Below are 18,745 nucleotides of genomic sequence, written 5' to 3'. Positions count from 1 at the left end.
TGGGTTTCAAACTAACAGGCATCAGAGTCACCTGGAGGGCTTGCTAAAACATAGACTGCCATGTGGCCCCCTCGGATTCTGACTAATGGAGGAAAGCAGGGATGAGGGTCCCATAATTTACATTTCTAATAAGTTTCAGTTGATGCTTATGCTGCTAAGCCAGGGGCCACTCTTTGAAAACCAATGTGCTACGTCAAATTAAAGAAGAAATCTTCACAACGTATAAGGTTTTGTTGTGCCCTTAAGACAGATGAGGAAACTGAGGCTCAGGATGGTTTAGTAATTTGTCTGAGTTCAAATAACTGGTAAATAGCAGACCATGGACTTAAGTTCAAATGTTTAATTCCAAAGGTTATGCTCCAAGACATATTACTAATAAAATTGTATTTGTTGCTATAATATGCCGGCACTGGTCAAACACAGTGCTTTATACATCTCATGTAATCCTAACAAACTCTGGAATATATTAGTTGATAATTGGTAAACATTCAATGTCCATTTATCAGTTTTTTACAGCAAACTTTCACCAGAAATTTACAACATATCTGCTCTATGGAAGTGTGACATTCCCTTGGACCTAAGTTGATATTTATAGTGAGTGAAATATTTTCATTATAAAATGAAGCTTCAGGAAGGATTCTGTGTTTCTAAACAATATACCTTAGTATAATGATTCCTTTCTTTCAGGTTACTGGTCTTATAATTCTTTTCTGGTCAGCCAGCAACTAGACTAACACATTGTTCTGTGTGACTTCAGGATTTCTGAGAACAAAAATAGTTTTTATTCATCCTTATTAAATGCTTAAGGGAAAGAATATTCTGGTGCCATCTCTATTTTTAGAACTGTATTGGGTACTTCACACATATTCTGACTAATACAGTTTGGATATTTGTCCCCTCTATACTTCATGTTGAATTGTAATCCCCAGTGTTGGAGATGGGGCCTGGTAGAAGGTGACTGGATCACGGGGGCGTATTTTTCATGAATTATTTAGTGCCATTCACTTGGTGCTGTCTTTGCAACAGTAAGTGGCTTCTTGCAAGATCTGGTGGTTTAAAAGTGTGTGGCACTACCCCACACTTGCTCCTGCTCTCGTCATGTGATGTTGCCTGCTTCCCCTTTACCTTCCATCATGATTTTAAGGTTTGAGGCCCTTGCCAGAAGCTGGGCAAATGTTGATGCCATACCTGTACAGCCTGCAGAACCAAGACCCAATTAAACCTCTTTTCTTTATAAATTACCTAGTCTTAGGTATTTATAGCAGTGCAAAAATGGCCTAACACAGAAAATTGGTACCGAGAACAGGGTACTGCTATAAAGATACCTGAAAATGTGCAAGTGGCTTTGGAAGTGGCTAATGGGCAGAGGTTGGAAGAGTTTAGAGGACTCAGAAGACAGGAAGATGAGGGGAATTTTGGAAACTCTTAGACTGGTTAAATGGTGGTAGCCAAAATGCTGATTAGTGATGTGGACAGTAAAGTACAAGCTGACAAGGTCTCAGATGGAAATGAGGAACTTACTGGGAACTGGAGAAAAGGTCACCCATATTGTGCCTTACCAAATACCTAGGAAGGGCATGAAGTTTGAACTTAACAGTGATAATACAGAATATCTAGCAGAAGAAGTTTCTACACAGCAGAGCACTCAAGATGTACCCTGGCTGCTTCTAACAGCCTGGCTTAGAGATGTGGGGGCAAGGAAATGACTTAAAGTTGGAAGCTGTATTTAAAGAGAAAGCAGAATGTCAATGTTTAAGAAACTTGCAGCCCAGTCATTTGGCAAACAAAGCATTTTCATGAGAGAAGTTCCAGCAGGCTGTGGAACAACCACTTGCTAAAGAGATCTGGATAACTAAAAAGGAGTGGAGCTAATATCTAAGACACCAGGAAAAAGGCCTTGAAGGCCTTCTAGACAGCCCCTCCCATCAAGGCCCATAGACCTAGAACAACTATACCACTATTCCTCACATCCCTGCTGCTCCAACTCCAGCTATGGCTCAAAGGGCCCCAGGTACAACTCAGGCAGCCACTCCAGAGTGTGTAAGCCATAAGCTTTGGTGGCTTCCATGGTAAGCCTGCAGGTACCAAAAGTACAAGAGTCAAGGAGGCTTGGCAGCCTCACCTAGATTTCAGAGGGTAAGAGAAAGCCTGGGTGCCCAGGAAGAAACCTGCTGCAGGGGCAGAGCCCTAACAGAGAATCTCTACTAGCACAGCAAAGAGGGGAAATACAGGGTTCGAGGTCTCGTGCACTGCCTAGCGGAGCTCTGTAAAGGGGGCCGCTGTTGTTCATACTTGAGAATGATAGATTCACTGCAGCTTGCATCCTGTGACTGAAAAAGTTGCAGGCACTCTAACCCATGAGAACAACCACAGGGCTGATTCCCTGTAGAGACACAGGGGCAGATCTGTGTAAGACCATGCAAGCCCACTCCTTGTGCCAGTGTGCCCTGGATGTGGGCATGGAATCAAAGGAGATTATTTTGAAGCTTTAAGACGTAATGACTGTCCTGATTCTCAGACTAACCTGGAGCCTGTAGCCCCTTTCTTTTGGCCAATTTGTCTTTTTGCAATGAAAATGTTTAACCAATGTCTATGCCCCATTTTATCTTGGAAGTAAATGGCTCTTTATTTTAAGGCATATAGGTGGAAGCAGGTTACCTTGTTTCAGATGATGAGACTTTGAACTTTATACTTTTAAGTTAATGCTGGAATGAGTTAAGACTTTAGAAGACTATTGCCAAATAAAATCATGCCTTCCCAAGGGGAGAAGGGCATGAGATTTGGAGGTGTCAGGGATGGAATGATACAGCCTAGATGTTTGTCCCTGTCCAAATTTCATGTTGAAATGTAATCCCCAGTGTTGGAGATGGGCCCTGGTGAGAGGTGTTTTGGTCATGAGGGTGGATTCCTCAGGGCTTGGTGTTGTCCTCACGGTAGTGAGTTCTCAGAGATCTGGCTGTTTAAAGTGTGTAGCACCTCCAACTCTCTCTTGCTCCTGCTGTCACCCTGTGATGTGCCTGCTACTGCTTCACCTTCTACCAAGCAGATGCCAATGCTATGGTTCTGTTCAGCCTACAGAACTGTGAGCCAATTCAACCTCTTTTCATAAATTATACAGTCCCTGGCACTTCTTTATAGCAAAGCAAGAGTGTTCCAACACACTGGCTTAGACCTTACACTTTTTCCGCTTATATTCTGTGGAGCCTTGGACAAGTGACTTCATGTCTCTGTACCTCACTTTTGTTAAAGGGGGTTCACAGGACATTACATTCATGTTTATTAAGGAATAGGAACATTCCTGGCACAAAGAATAGCTATTTTTATTCACACTAATCTATTAAATAGCATAGAAATATATCAACAGTGACTACTTACTGAATGACTTTTTTATAACTTCACCATAATATGGTTGTGTTTTTTTCATACAGATATTTCTTTCCTTATATTTTATGCCTAAATTTATATCTTCTGATCTGACACTGTAAGAAAATAATTCATGATGAAATTATTAACCACAGAGATGAAAAGATTCTTTCTGGATATATGCATCTTTGACCAAAAATCATTTCTGTGAACTGAAGTACTGAGATTTGTTTACACTAATCAAGACATATCTTTTAACAAAATGCCTGCTAACCAAGTTATAATAGAAAAGGGTGAGAGCCAGAATGGCCAAGAGTCTAATTAAGTGAAGATGATGTCCCCATAGCAACAAGGTGAGAAAAAATTATACTGAGGAAAATTTTACAGAAACACATACATTATCCTTGTCTCCTCATAATTTACTAATAAGCAGCAATGCTTTGTGTCAAAGCTTATTTATTCAGTGTTAGGCATGAATCTTTATGGCATCCAAAATGCAAAAAGAGTTCAGTATTTTTGAAGATTATATGAATCTATAAGAAAACTTTATCATAACTTGAATCCAGAGTTTTCATCAATAAAATATGGAAAGTAAAATCATTACATAGCTGTATATAATCTTGTGAGAAAATAGAAAATGATCTCAAATCTGTAAAATTCGCTGTCATAGACTTCAACCTTAACAAGTTATGTTGCCAAAAATTATTAGCCTCTTCACAGCACCAAGCCAGCAAACACATCCATCTTCACAAAATTGTGGAGAGCCCTGGGGATCTTAACTCGCCCTCTTCCGTCTGTCTTCCCTTCCCTTCATCACTCAGCCCTTCATAGTTACCATTCTTCCAATCCCTAACTTTTACTCTTGTAGCTACAAAATCCATAGCAGATATAAGACTCTGAGCTGTTTCCCATACTCTCAGCCTCAATTTTCTCCTCAATGTAATGGGACTCTTGCTGTGGATTTAAAAAGAAATAAGATGGATGAAAGTTCAGAAATGTGCCTAATAGATAATAGCATTCAAGTAATGCTCATTTTTATCCTTTTATCTCCACTCTATTTTTACTGTATCTTCCAAATTCAAAAAATTTTAAAATATCAATACAAGTAAAAAGTCTACATATCGCTCTTAAAGTTAAGATTAGACGCTATTTGTATAGCTTTTAAGTAGTAATGTATTAATTCCTTTCTCATACATAAACTTTTCATTTTAGAGACTTTAGATTTGCAGAAAAGTTAGTAGAGCTTCAGCATATCCGTCAAAATTTCCTGTTATAACGTCTTACACTACCATTTGTCACAATAAAGAAATCAATATGGGTACGTTACTATTAACTGAAGTCCATATTTTATTAGAGTTTTACTAGTTTTTTCTTAATGTCATTTTTCTGTAAGGTCAACATTATATTTTGTTATCTGACTCCCTATCCTCTGGCCCGTGGCCATTTTTCTGGCTCTTGTTTTTTTATGATCTTGACAGTTTTAAATACTTGTCGGATTTTTTTGTTGTAAAATGTCCCTCATTTGGGTTTGTCTGATATTCTCCTCGTGGTGAGACTGGGGTTATGTGTTGTAGAGAGGAAAGTGACAGAGGTGAACTGCCATTCTTATCCCATCCAATAAAGGGTGCATGCCATCAACTGACTTTCATGACTGATGTTAACCTCAAGCACCTGACCACAGTTGTATTTGCCAAGTTTTAGTGATAAGTACTCTCAATAGCTACTGTACAATTACTTTTTCCCTTTTTTTAATGTTATTCTGGAAGCAAGTTTTCAATCATAGCACACATTTAAGAGGGGTTTGGGGAGTTCATCACAATTGCCTTGAATCAGTATCAACACAAATTACTTGGAATTATAGATTTTTTTCCTTTTAGGAGAGCTTTGTCATTGGGTAGGTGGCAGTCTTTCCCCAGATTGCGCTGGAATGGCATCTGTCACCATATGCCATCTCATGTGAGGGAGAATTAGCATTTAGCCACTATTCAGGCTTTCAAGACAAAATGATATCCTTAGAGAGGCATTTAAAGATAGTAAGGGGATTTACAAAATTAAGAAGTTGGGTTTGGATACCGAAAGCATGGAGTGTGGTACAGTTAGGCCTTGCAGTTACTGAGTTAACAATACATTTTTTTTTTCTAGAAAAGAATTATTTAAACGTGGAAAAGATTCTGGGGGCAGGGCACGGGTAAGGAGGTTCCCCTTCAGAGTGGTCAACAATATACCTTGATTTCCCCACCTCCAAAATACACTAAACTCTTCCCTGTTTTTGGACGATTTGCTTTCAGAATATCTCATCCTATGGAAACTAAACAAGTAGCTTTTGTATAAAGCAAAACACTTTGTCCATTTCCACTAAAGAATTTTATCCACAGAGGAAGAAAAGCACACAAAGGGTGGGAGAGAATCTTTTGGAAATCACAACAAATAAAGTCAACAATCTATTGCTTCCTGTTCATAGATACACATCTAACATTTGCAGGAGTGGTTACTATGAAAATGCACAGGGAACTGGAAAAAGGCAATATTCCCAAGAGAAGTGATGAAGATAAATAACAAGACTGTAATACCAGGCTTAAATAGAGTTTTAAGACATTTTGAGAAAATACCTAGTAAGTGAGGTAGGAAGGGGATCTACTATGGGATCCAGCAGCCTTGGCATCAGTCCTATGAGAAGAAAAGGCTCTAACAGATCTCCCTTCTCTTGACTCTGGCTGTGAGAGGGAGGTATAATGACTGACAATCTCTTGAGGGCCCTCCTAGTCATAGAAATGGAAGGGAAAATGCCTAGAGTAGTGGCTTAGACATAGCAGGTACTTGATAAAATATTTCATTCCTTGACTCGGAAACCAATAATTTGTCAACATTTTCACATGATGCTTGTTGGACAGACAACATAGAACAGTGGTAAAGTACTAACTCTGGAAGGCTGAACGCCTGCATTTGTATCCCTGGTTCACCTCTTGGCTGATTGACCTGTGCAAATCACTTCTCTGCCTTTGTTTTCAAGTTGAGAAATGGGGATGATAATAGTAGCTATCTCCTAGGATTACAGTGAGAATTAAGTGAGGTAAACACACGAAGACCTTAGAACAGGGCCTGAAACACAGTAAGGGCTCAGTTGGTATTGGCTAGTATCACTTTAAGCAAGAAAGAGACAATATTTTTCACTCGAAGCAGGGACTTCTAACATTCCCCTACAGCCAATTCCAATATTCTTGAGAACTATCAGAATGACCAGACAAAAAGTAAAAAGATATGGCACTCCCCCAAATTATTTAATTATTTAAAAATTATTATTTTTAAAGTTCAAATTTCAACCATTGAATGGATTATCACGTGCTTCCATTTGTCACACATGGACATAGAATAGTTATTACCAGATTGTTGGCAAAAGTAGACTGCCAATCCTTCAAGTGTTTACATCGCATAAACCCTAATTTAAAATGAGATTTTAATATTTTGTATATTTTTTCTTCTATTTTCTAATTTCTCACATAAAATCTGGCAGAATGATGAGGTAATCAACAGCATTTAAATAATATCAGTTCCCTCCTAACAGTAACATGGAGCTTAAAACAACATAAAAATGGAAAATAATTAAACACTAATTTGAGAGATGCTTTCTGCCTTATATGAACTTCCTGGGAAACTAATGGAATTTTTTGTTTCATTTCTCATCTGATTCTATATACTGGTTTCTAATAATGAATCCCTTCCTGATAAGCAATTTTAAAAATGGTAACCAAAGAATGTGTCAGATAATAAAAGGAGGTCGGGCACAGTGGCTCATGCCTCTAATCCCAGCACATTGGGAGGCTGATGAGGGCAGATCACAAGGTCAGGAGTTTGAGACCAGCTTGATCAACATGGTGAAACCCCATCTCTACAAAAAATACAAAAATTAGCTAGGGCATGGTGGCACATGCCTGTAATCCCAGCTACTCAGGAGGCTGAGGCAGGAGAATCACTTGAACCTAGGAGGTGAAGGTTGCAGTAAGCCGAGATTTTACCACTGCACTCCAGCCTGCATGACAGAGGAAGGCTCCATCTCAATTAATTAATTAAAGGCATAGTTCATGTTCTTTGTTGTGCTAGAATAAGAATGAAGATTGATGAGTAAGTTCTACAGATGAATTTGACTTAACATTAGAGACATTAAGAATAGTTCAATAGAGAAAGGTATTTATTAGATGGTGAGTGAGTTATATAGGAACTATTCAAGAAGGTTGGGAAGTGCTTCTCTTAAAGATGCCATAGGAGATAGTCTAAGACTTCACTTATCCCTTTCAAATTTGTTACTGATTATGTTAAAGGTTAATAAACCTGAAAAAGTTTGCTTTCACCAATAATCAAACTCCAATTTAAAACAATAAGATATCATGGCAACAGTTTTAAGACGGAAATAACATCCATTTTTGGTTCAAAGGCAAGAAAGCAACCATTTGTATTGCTGCTGGTGAAACAGCTGCTATGTCCAGACAACAAAATGACCTTTTTAGCAAGATGGCCCAAAGGCCTTTATGCCTTTTGACTCAGCAATTCCTCTTCAAATATTTATTCTAATGATGAATTCAATAAGATACTCTATGTGCACATTAAGATATTTAAAGTGTTTTCCCAGTTAAAATTTGTAAACAATCTACATATTTGAAAAGAAAATAGTTGAAAAACTACATGATAAATTCCCAGGAAGTCACTATAAATGTTGATTTCCATGGATACTCACATTAACTAATAAGAAAATGTGCTCACTGTCTTTTTTAGTGATAAAACGGGTTATAAACTATGTCTAGTAAGCCCCCATTTTTATAAAATATACGTTTTTTCATATTCATACATTTGCCTGAAACAAGGTCTTAAGAGTGAAATGCCTAATGTTAACAATGGTTTTACCACAGGTAATTGCATATCTTGCTAATTTGTACTTCCAAATTTTCTGGTAATCAAGATGTATTTTTACTTTTGGCCGGGCACAGTGGCTCACGTCTGTAATCCGAGCACTTTGGGAGGCTGAGGCAGGCGGATCACAAGGTCAGGAGTTCCAGAGCAACCTGGCAACATGGTGAAACCCCAACTCTACTAAAAATACAAAAATTAGCTGGGCATGGGGGCAGATGCCTATAATTCCAACATTACTTTCATAATAAGGAAATATTCTAAAACTATTTTCCAAATCACTCATTTTATCTACAGTCTTTCTAGATTAGGATAATTTCACATGTGTCCAGAAAAAAAAAACTGCTGTAAACTAGGAAAAGTGTCTACTGTAATTTTGGGTTACTATTGTATCCCTTCTTATTTTAAAAAACTTTTCCCTAAAGCTAGTATGAGTTTTGCAGAATCTAGGAAAAGGATCAATCTATTTCTCCATTAGAAACTTAGAATTAGGCCTTTCTATTAATCTCTTAAACTCTATATTCATCTCCCCAGGACTTAAATTGAAGATAACTCTTTACTATCCACCTACTCTCACAAATAATATTATAGAATACTTTCAGCCCTGTGAAAACACTGGTATATTTGTATAAGTTAGAAAATATACACCCCAATTTTTTTTTACTATACTTTAAGTTCTGGGGTACATGTGCAGACTGCAGATTTGTTGCATAGTTATACACGTGCCATGGTGGTTTGCTGCATCTATCACCCCGTCATCTGCATTAGGTATTTCTCCTAATACCTCCCTAATTCCCCCACCCCTTGCTATCCCTCCCCTACCTCCTACCCACTGACAGGTCCTGGTGTATGATGTTCCCCTCCCTGTGTCCATGTGTTCTTATTGTTCAACACCCATTCATGAGTAAGAATATGCGGAAAATACACCCAAACTTTTTAACCCCGAAAGAGAATCGTAGGTGTTATAATGAGAATAGCTTTAAGGCACTTAATTGTTTTCTTCCTGTTTCTTGTTTCTTCCATTTTCTTCAGACTTTTTCTGCTTTCCTTCATCTTTCTTCCTGTGTATGCCCCCTCCATCTAAACATACCCCCACCTGCATATACACACCATATGTACGTTTTCTCCCTTTTTCTAAATTATTTCACACATTTATTTTTCTTTTATACTTTTTCATATGGATGAGATCTAGCATGATTTCTTTAATTTACCAATCTGATTACATAAAGGGACACGTTACTCAGAAAAATACTAAAATGATTTAGAATATCATCTATATTAGATAGAAAGTGCAATGAACAACTTTGTTGTACTTGTATGTTTTCTGCAAAGAATTTCTGTTTATGTTCCTGAGGGAACTGAAGGATGTACATGATACTCAATTCTGAGGATATGTTTTTAACCCTTTTCTTTTTTAAAATTAGTTTAACAAACAGTCACTAGAGTGGATCGGCAACCAACAGAATGGGAAAAAATTTTCGCAGTCTACCCATCTGACAAAGGGCTGATATCCAGAATTTACAAAGAACTCAAACGGATTTACAGGAAAAAAACAAGCCCATTCAAAAGTGGGCAAAGGATATGAACAGATACTTTACGAAAGAAGACATATATGAGGCCAACAATCATATGAAAAAATGCTCATCGTCACTGGTCATCAGAGAGATGCAAATCAAAACCACATTGAGATACCATCTCACACCAGTTAGAATGGCGATCATTAAAAAATCTGGAGACAACAGATGCTGGAGAGGATGTGGAGAAAAAGGAACACTTTTACACTGTTGGTGGGAGTGTAAATTAGTTCAACCATTGTGGAAGACAGTGTGGCGATTCCTCAAGGCCTTAGAAATAGAAATTCCATTTGACCCAGCAATCCCATTACTGGGTATATATCCAAAAGACTATAAATCGTTCTACTATAAGGACTCATGTACACGAATGTTCATTGCAGCATTGTTTACAATAGCAAAGACCTGGAATCAACCCAAATGCCCATTGATAATAGACTGGATTGGAAAAATGTGGCACATATACACCATGGAATATTATGCAGCAATCAGAAATGATGAGTTTGTGTCATTTGTAGGGACATGGATGAATCTGGAGAACATCATCCTCAGCAAACTGACACAAGAACAGAAAATGAAACACCGCATATTCTTACTCATAGGTGGGTGATGAAAAAAGAACACATGGACACAGAAAGGGGAGTACTAAACACTGGGGTCTATTGGGGGGAAAAGGGGAGGGCCAGTGGGAGGGGGAGGGGGGGAGGGATAGCCTGGGGAGAAATGCCAAATGTGGGTGAAGGGGAGAAGAAAAGCAAAGCACACTGCCATGTGTGTATCTTCGCAACTGTCTTGCATGCTCTGCTCATGTACCCCAAAACCTAAAATCAAATAAATTAAAAAAAAAAATTAGTTTAACAATTCCTAAATGACATTCTTCTTTACCATCTCATTACTACAGTCTTAAAATTATATCAATCCAGTCATCTGAATTAGATTAAGACAAATGTTAAAGATCACAAGTACTTTTTGATACATTTTCATTGTACAAAATGCTGTATAGTAGAAATAACTTTGCTTCTCATCCCTGGAAGTCTACCAGTGCCTATATAAGATTATAATCAACATGGAAAGATCAGTTTGCTGTACTCCTATTTAATCTGGCAGAGAACAAAGCTTCAGTTTTAAGAGAAATCTGTGAATTTTAAAACCTATATATTGGTGAGTGATTGAGCTACCCTACCAGGGAAACAATGTTTTAGCCACGGATCTGTGCAACCCATAGACTGGGAGATCACCTCATGAGCCCACACTCCCAGGGCCTTGGGTTCCAAGCGCAGAACTGTGCAGACTCTCAGTGGCCGCTTGGGTTGCAGCCAGTGGCAGTATGCTGGAGACTGCCTAAGGCAACCAAGTTTCCAGAGGTAGCAGCGGTCACCATCACTGTGGCTCCAATCAGCCATTTTCCCTTGCCAGTACTGGGGAAACTGGGCAGTTTGGACTGGAAGGAATTCCCCACAGTACATCACTGTGGCTGTGGCAGATCGTGGCCAGACTGCTTCTTTAGGTGGGACCTGGATCCACCCCTCCTCTTTGGGTGGGGACTCCCTGTGAGAACTCTGAGGACTCCAGTCAGGGGTTTACAGATAGAACTCTGATCTCCCTGAGACAGAGCCTCTAGGGAAAGGAGTGGCCATAGTCTCTGGTTCAGTGGACTTAGTCTTTCCCTTTGCTGGCTCTGAGGAATCGAAACAGTCCAGACAAGTGGGATGCCTGCCACTACAGCACACCCACTTCGCTAAGGGACAGATAGAGTGCTTCACTGAGTCCCTGATCCCATGCCTCCTAACTGGGTGAGTCCTCCAAACAGGGGTCACCAGACACCTCATACAGGAGAGTTCCCACTGGTGTCACATCAGTGCCCCTCTGGCATGGAGCTCCCAGAGGAGGGTGCAGCCAGTCGGCTTTGCTCTTCTGCAGCTTCCACTATGATACCTCCAGGTGTAGGAGGGACCCAGGCAAACAGTCTGGAGTGGAGCCCCAGCACACTGCAGCAGCCCTGCAGAAGGGGGTCCTTACTATTAAAGGAAAAGCAAATGGAACACAGCGTCAACAAAAAAGGCCCCACAAAACCTCATCCAAAGGTCAGGAGCCTCAAAGATCAAAGGTAGATAAACCCGCAAAAATGAGGAAAAAAAATCCACACAAAAACACTGAAAATTCAAAATGCCAGAGGGTCTCTTCTCCAAATGATTGCAACACCTCTCCACAGAGGACGCACAGAACTGGGCTGAGGCTGAGATGGATGAATTAATAGAAGTAGGCTACAGAAGGTGGGTAATAACAAACTTTACTGAGCTAAGAGTACGTTCTAACACAATGCAAAGAAACTAAGAACCTCAATAAAACATTACAGGAGCTGTTAACCAGAATAACCAGTTTAGAAAGAAACAAAGACGACATGAAGGAGCTGAAAAACACAAGAGAACTTCACAATGCAATCACATGTGTCATCAGCTGAATACACCTAGCAGAGGGTCTCAGAGCTTGATGACTATCTTGCTGGAATAAGACAAGCAGACAAGACTAGAGAAGAATGAAAAAGAACAAATGAAACCTCCAAGAACTGAGATTATGTAAAAAGACTGAACCTATGACTGATTGGGATACCTGCAAGAGATAAAGAACGGAAACAAGTTGGTAAAACACACTCAGAATATCATCCAGGAGAACTTTCCCAACCTAGCAAAACAGGCCAACATTCAAATTCAAGAAGTCCAGAGAATGCCAGTAAGATACATGAAAAGATTAACCCCAAGATACAAAATCGGCTTTTCCAAAATGGACATGAAGGAAAAAATGCAAAGGGCAGCCAGAGAGAAAGGCCAGGTCACTTACAAAGGGAAGCTCATCAGACTAACGGCAGACCTCTATGCAGAAACCCTACACACCAGAAGAGATTGGAGGGCCAATATTCAACATTCTTAAAAGAATTTGCAATCCAGAACTGCAGGTCCAGCCAAACTAAGCTTCATAGGCAAAGGAGAAATATGATTCTTTTCAGACAAGCAAATGTTGAAGGAATTCATTACCACCAGGCCTGCCTTGCAAGAGCTCCTGAAGTACTAAAGATGAAATTGAAAAACCATTATCAGCCAGTACAAAAAACACACTGAAGTGCACAGACCAATGACGCTATGAAGAAACTACATTAAGTCTGTAAAATAGCCAGCATCGTGGAGACAGAATCAAGTTCACACACAACAATGTCAACCTTAAATATAAATGGGCTAAATGCCCCAATTAAAAGACACAAAATGGCAAACCGCTTAAAGAGTAAAGGTCCATTGGTATGCTGTAGTCAAAGGATGCATCTCACATGCAAAGACACACATAGGCTCAAAATAAAGGAATGGAGGACATTTTACCAAGCAAATGGGAAGCTGAAAACAAGCAGGGGTTGCAATCCTAGTTTCTGACAAAACAGACTTTCTTTTTAAATATTTGTTTGTTTAAAGAGGGGCATTACATAATGGTAAAGAGTTCATTTCAACGAGAATAGCTAACTACCTTAATATATATACACCCAATACAGGAGAACCTAGATTCATAAAACAAATTCTTAAAGATCTACAAAGAGACTTAGACTCCCACACAATAATAGTGGGAGACTTTAACACCCCACTGTCAATATTAGACAGATCATCGAGACGGAAAGTGTAAAAGATATTCAGAGCTAGAACTAAGTTCTAGATCAAGTGTACCTGATAGAGATCTACAGAACTCTCCACCCAAACGCAGCAGAATATACATTCTTCTTGGTGCCACATGGCACTTACTCCGAAATTGATCACATAATTGGAAGTAAAACACTCCTCAGCAAATGCAAAAGAACTGAAATCATAAGTCTCTCAGACCACAGCACAATTAAATCAGAACTCAGTATTAAACTCAGTAAAAGCCATACGATTACATAGAAGTTGAACAACCTGCTCCTGAATGACTCCTAAGTAATTAATGAAATAAAGACAGAAATTAAGAAGTTCCTTGAAACTAATGTGAGCAAAGAGGCCATGTACCAAAATCTCTGGGATACATCTATAGCAGTGTTGAGAGAAATTTATAGCACTAAATGCCCACATCAAAAAGGTAGAAAGATCTCAAATCAACATCCTAACATCACAACTAATGAACTAAAGAATCAAGGGCAAACAAAGCCTTAAGCTAGTAGAAGACAAGAAATAACCAACATCAGAGCAGAACTGAAGGAGATATAGACACACACACACACAACCCTTCAAAATATTAACAAATCCAGAAACTAGTTTTTTGAAAAAATTAGATAGCTAAATTAGTAAAGTAGAAAAGACAGAAGAATCAAATAGACACAGTAAAAAAAGATGAAGGGGATATCACCATTGGTCCCACAGAAACACAACCAACCATCAAAGAATACTAGGGAAGGAAGGAAGCAACAAATTGCCAATGTCTGAATCTAGGAAAAGATTGGTTTAAAAAAATGTTTAGGATGGGAATGATGGTTCACACCTGTAATACCAGCACTTTGAGAGGTTGAAGCAGCAGGATCACTTGAACCTAGAAGTTCAAGACCAGCCTGGGCAACATGATGAAACCCTATCTGTACAGAAAAACATACAGGGGTGTGTGTGTGTGTGTGTGTGTGTGTGTGTGTGTGTGTGTGTGTAAACTGGGCAGGGCAGCATGCCTATAGTCCCAGCAACTTGGGAGGGTGAGGTGGGAGGATTGCTTGAGGCAGGGATGTTGACGCTGCAGTGAGCTGTGGTTGCACCACAGCACTTCAGCCAGGCAACAGAGTAAGATGGTCTCAAAAGGAAAATGTTTAAAGGATAACTGAGTTTGTCATAAGTGATGGGAAATTAGTATATTGGCTGAAATACTCCTAAACAGTAATCTGTAACAATTGCCTTCATTATTCTATGCATGTGATGGAAACAAAAAGATCTATATGTGTTACCCTGAGGTAACTTTATTTCTTCATCTGTAAGACTGAGTAGGGTAGGTGGGTGGGGACATTTTATCCTATGTAAAGTCTTTCCATTCCCAGCATTCTATGATTGTACAGAATTGCTCATGCTAGATTTCTAATTTGAAAATATCCTTCTGCCTAAATGTAAAATGCCACTTGACATTTCTGCAAGCCATAATTCAAGAAAATGGAAGAACAAATACCAAAGTAATTTAGCATAACAGAATGCTAAAGAGGAATTTTTCTTTTCTATCTACGTGTCAGAGATTCAAAAACTTTGAAAGCAAAATAATTTATTGATGTTTAATACAAAAGTATTTCTACATTCCAAAATGAGGTGGTAGACTCCTTGGGTGCAGGGTCACTTTGTCAAGAAGCTCCAAAACTGATCTTGTGACACTTAAGCTAGCCATCACACTAAGATACAAAGGATGCGGAAACTCTAAGGGATAATTGCATCAGAGTGTCTTAAGTGTGAATTGAGAGCCACTCCCATGGGAAGGGAGGAATGCTTTTCTCTTTTTCTTTTCTAGCCTCCATTCACATAGCCCAAATAGCTTTATGTATGTCCTCTAGGGTAACAATGAGAGGGACATAACAGGCCTGTGTCTCATTAACACCTGAAGAAGTTTACAGGAAAAGTTGTACATGGTGCTGCAGGGGCAGCGGAGTAAGAGTGGAAACGTTGGTGTTGCAAAATGTTTGAGTTTCCCACGGGCCAAGTAGAAGTTAAACCAGGAGTTGTGCAAGAGGGGAGGCCTGGCAATGTGTAGGACTGTAACAGGAAAACGTTGGGATGTGTATTACAAGGGCCATGAGCTGGAGGAGGTGAGCCGTAAGAAACTAGCCAAAGAGTTCGTGAGTTTGGAAATGTGTAATTCAAAGGTCCTTGAGTGGGGTCATCAAAGAATCCTCAGCTGTACCACCGGGAAAAGGAGTATGCTTTGCACATCTGCAAAGCCTCAAGAACAGCAATGCTACCTTTTTCCTTCTTCCCATCCCCACTTTGTATCCTCAGTGAAAGGAAAACTGACTAGTGAGTTAAAGGGAAGAAGAAAAGAGAGTTCTCTGGTGTTTTACCTGTTTAACATAGAAGATGACAGAAGCATTGAATTACAGCATGATGGGATATTTAGAACTATTTTCTTGTCAGCTCCGTAAACCCAATTTCTTTCCTTAGGTGGAACAGATAATAAATCAAAAGCACCAAAATATTTTTCTTCTCCAAGTAATAGGCTCAGATATCTATCGCTACATGAATAAGATAGTCATTTAGCATGGAAAATTAAATTATGAGATCATGGTTTAGCAAAAGTATAGAAAACAAAAGCACTAACTCCTTGATATGAGAGCATAAATGGAGTGTAAACTCGGGATCTAGCAGAGAGATGTGAAGAGAAGAAAATCTGAGCAACACTGAAGGACTAGAAGCCTTAAGGGAGTGATGTCTAACTTCAAAGTTAAGTTCTTTGAAATTCTGTCACATAAACCCTGAGCACTTTATCAAAACCAGGATTAAAATCTGATACACATTCTAATATAGATGGATATATTGTTTTTGAAGAAAGAGGCCAATTTTCACAATTAGATTGTTGATGGAGTAGAAATCAAAGACTAGATGGCACTTAATACAAAGTAAGAATTCAGTGTAGTCAAGAAATAAGAACCAAATATGGCCCTGAATAATACAAGCCCGGGTCCATACATACCTGCCGATCCCCTAGATTTTGGAGAAATCTTGAGGTAGTCATTGAACATTCCACAGAGGACAGAAGTTTGGACCAATCTTACTGCAGTTGACATTTGGCTAATGTTCAACATTACTTACTTGTATGCTGAATCATCTTTGGTTTTTTTATTAGGTAGAGAATGTTCTGTTGAGTCTAAACAAGATTCCTCCTTAGAAAACAAAGAAATTTCCTTTTGAATCTCAGTTTCCACTGAATTAGTATCTCTATTAGGAAGGAAAAGGCAGTTTTCAATATGCCAGTGCTTTGCCTGAAAAAAATAACATCTGTTTTATTTTTATAATTTATTTTCTTCAAACATGTATGTGTTTACATGTGTTGGTTTACTTATTAAAGTCCTGGGGTGGGGCACAAAAAGATGAAAAAGACGTGACTTCTGTGCATAAGAAGCTTACAATTTTACAGGGAAATGAGACTCATGTACCTTTAATAAAGATAGAAAATGATATGTGTTAAAAGAAATGAAAATTATATGAAGAGATCACAATGAACTACAAGAAATATCTTACCATTCCCACTTTAAAATTCCAAATAGCCAGATATGTATTACAAAACAAAATTTTATTAAATTGTCACAATTAATTTTTCCCTCAACCATTTTCTTTGCATATTACCTCCTTAAAATGTTTTCAAAACCCAGTTCAGTTATCATTTTCTAAAAAGTTATATCATTTCAGATTTTGGCTACACTTCTTAAAAGGCATTCATCTAGCAAAAGTTCCCCACTGACAATCTATTTTATGTTTTAAATCCAGAACTGATTTTCTCGTCTTTATATCAATTCACTTCATGCATACAGAAGGTTCCAGAGAATGCAGCCTGTGAGATGAGGGGAGCTATAGGCATCCTGCAGATAATCGGCTGGTCTGCAAATTGATCAGCCTTGCCATAAGTGTTTGCAGAATAAAATGCCTACACTGCCAGGCAAATAACATCAATGAATGAATCGAGCCTAATACAAGAAAATAAATGGGTAATAAATAGTAAATAAAATTCACCCTCAGTATTTAATGCAATAAAGAAAATCGGGGACTACACTGAATTAAAGAGAACCCATTTTATACAGAGGCCATAGTTACTCTTAAGGAATGACATGTTTTTTTCCACCAACTTTAAGTTCTGGGATACATGTGCTGAACATGCAGGTTTATTTATAGGTATACATGTGCCATGGTGGTTTGCTGCACCTATCAACTCATCTAGGTTTTAAGCTCTGCATACATCAGGTATTTATCCTATTGTTTTCTCCCTCCCCTTTCTCCCCACCGCTTGACAGGCCCCAATGTGTGATGTTCCCCTTCCTGTGTCCATGTGTTCTCATTGTTCAACTTCCACTTATCAGTGAGAGCATGTGGTATTTGGTTTTCTGTTTCTGTTAGTTTGCTGAAGATAATTTCCAGCTTCATCCATGTGCCTGCAAAAGACATGAATTCATTCCTTTTTATGGCTGCATACTATTCTGTAGTGTGTATGTGCCACATTTTCTTTATCCAGTCTAACATTGATGGGCATTGGGGTTGGTTCCAAGTCCTTGCTATTGTAAATAGTGCTGTAGTAAACATACATGCGCATGTGTCTTTATAGTAGAATAATTTATAATTCTTTGGCTATATACCAGTAGTGGGATTGCTGAGTCAAATGGCATTTCTGGTTCTAGATCCTTGAGGAATCGCCACACTGTCTTTCACAATGGTTGAACTAATTTACACTCCCACCAACAGTATAAAAGTGTTCTATTTCTCCACATTCTTGCCAGCATCTGTTGTTTCCTGACTCTTAATGATCGCCATTCTAACTGGCATGAAATGGTATCTCATCATGGTTTTGATTTCCATTTCTCTAATAACCAGTGGTGATCAGCTTTTTTTCAGGTTTGTTGGCCACATAAATGTCTTTTGAAAACTGTCTGTTCATATCCTTCACTCACTTTTTGAGAAGGTTGTTTTTTTTTTTCTTGTAAATTTGCTTAAGTTTCTTGTAGATTCTGGATATTAGACTTCTGTTAGATGGATTGTAAAAATTTTCTCCCATTCTGTAGGTGGCCTGTTTACACTGATGATAGCTTCTTTTGCTGAGCAGAAACTTGCTAGTTTAGATTCCATTTGTCAATTTTGGCTTTTGTTGCAATTGTTTTGGTGTTTTAGTTATGAAGTCTTTGCCAATGCCTATGCCCTGTATGGTTTTGCCCAGGTTTTCTTCTAGGGTTTTTATAGTTT

General features: G+C 38.7%; 1 protein-coding gene across 1 annotated transcript in view; it reads right to left on the bottom strand.

Moving 5' to 3' along the window:
• The window catches only part of WDR49 (WD repeat domain 49), a 165,698-nt gene that overhangs the window by 18,894 nt on the left and 128,059 nt on the right, over positions 1 to 18,745 (bottom strand). The window contains exons 16-17 of the mRNA XM_035278281.3: positions 16,610 to 16,779; positions 3,376 to 3,479 (exon numbers count right to left, since the gene is read on the bottom strand). Of these exons, the coding sequence (XP_035134172.3) occupies positions 3,376 to 3,479; positions 16,610 to 16,779 (274 nt within the window). The remainder of the gene's footprint in view (positions 1 to 3,375; positions 3,480 to 16,609; positions 16,780 to 18,745) is intronic.

This window comes from Callithrix jacchus, chromosome 17 (genome assembly GCF_049354715.1).
Source record: "Callithrix jacchus isolate 240 chromosome 17, calJac240_pri, whole genome shotgun sequence".
Classification (NCBI taxonomy): Eukaryota; Metazoa; Chordata; class Mammalia; order Primates; family Cebidae; genus Callithrix; species Callithrix jacchus.
Note: the sequence above shows the minus strand (reverse complement) of the source record. Positions and strands in the feature narration are given on the sequence as shown.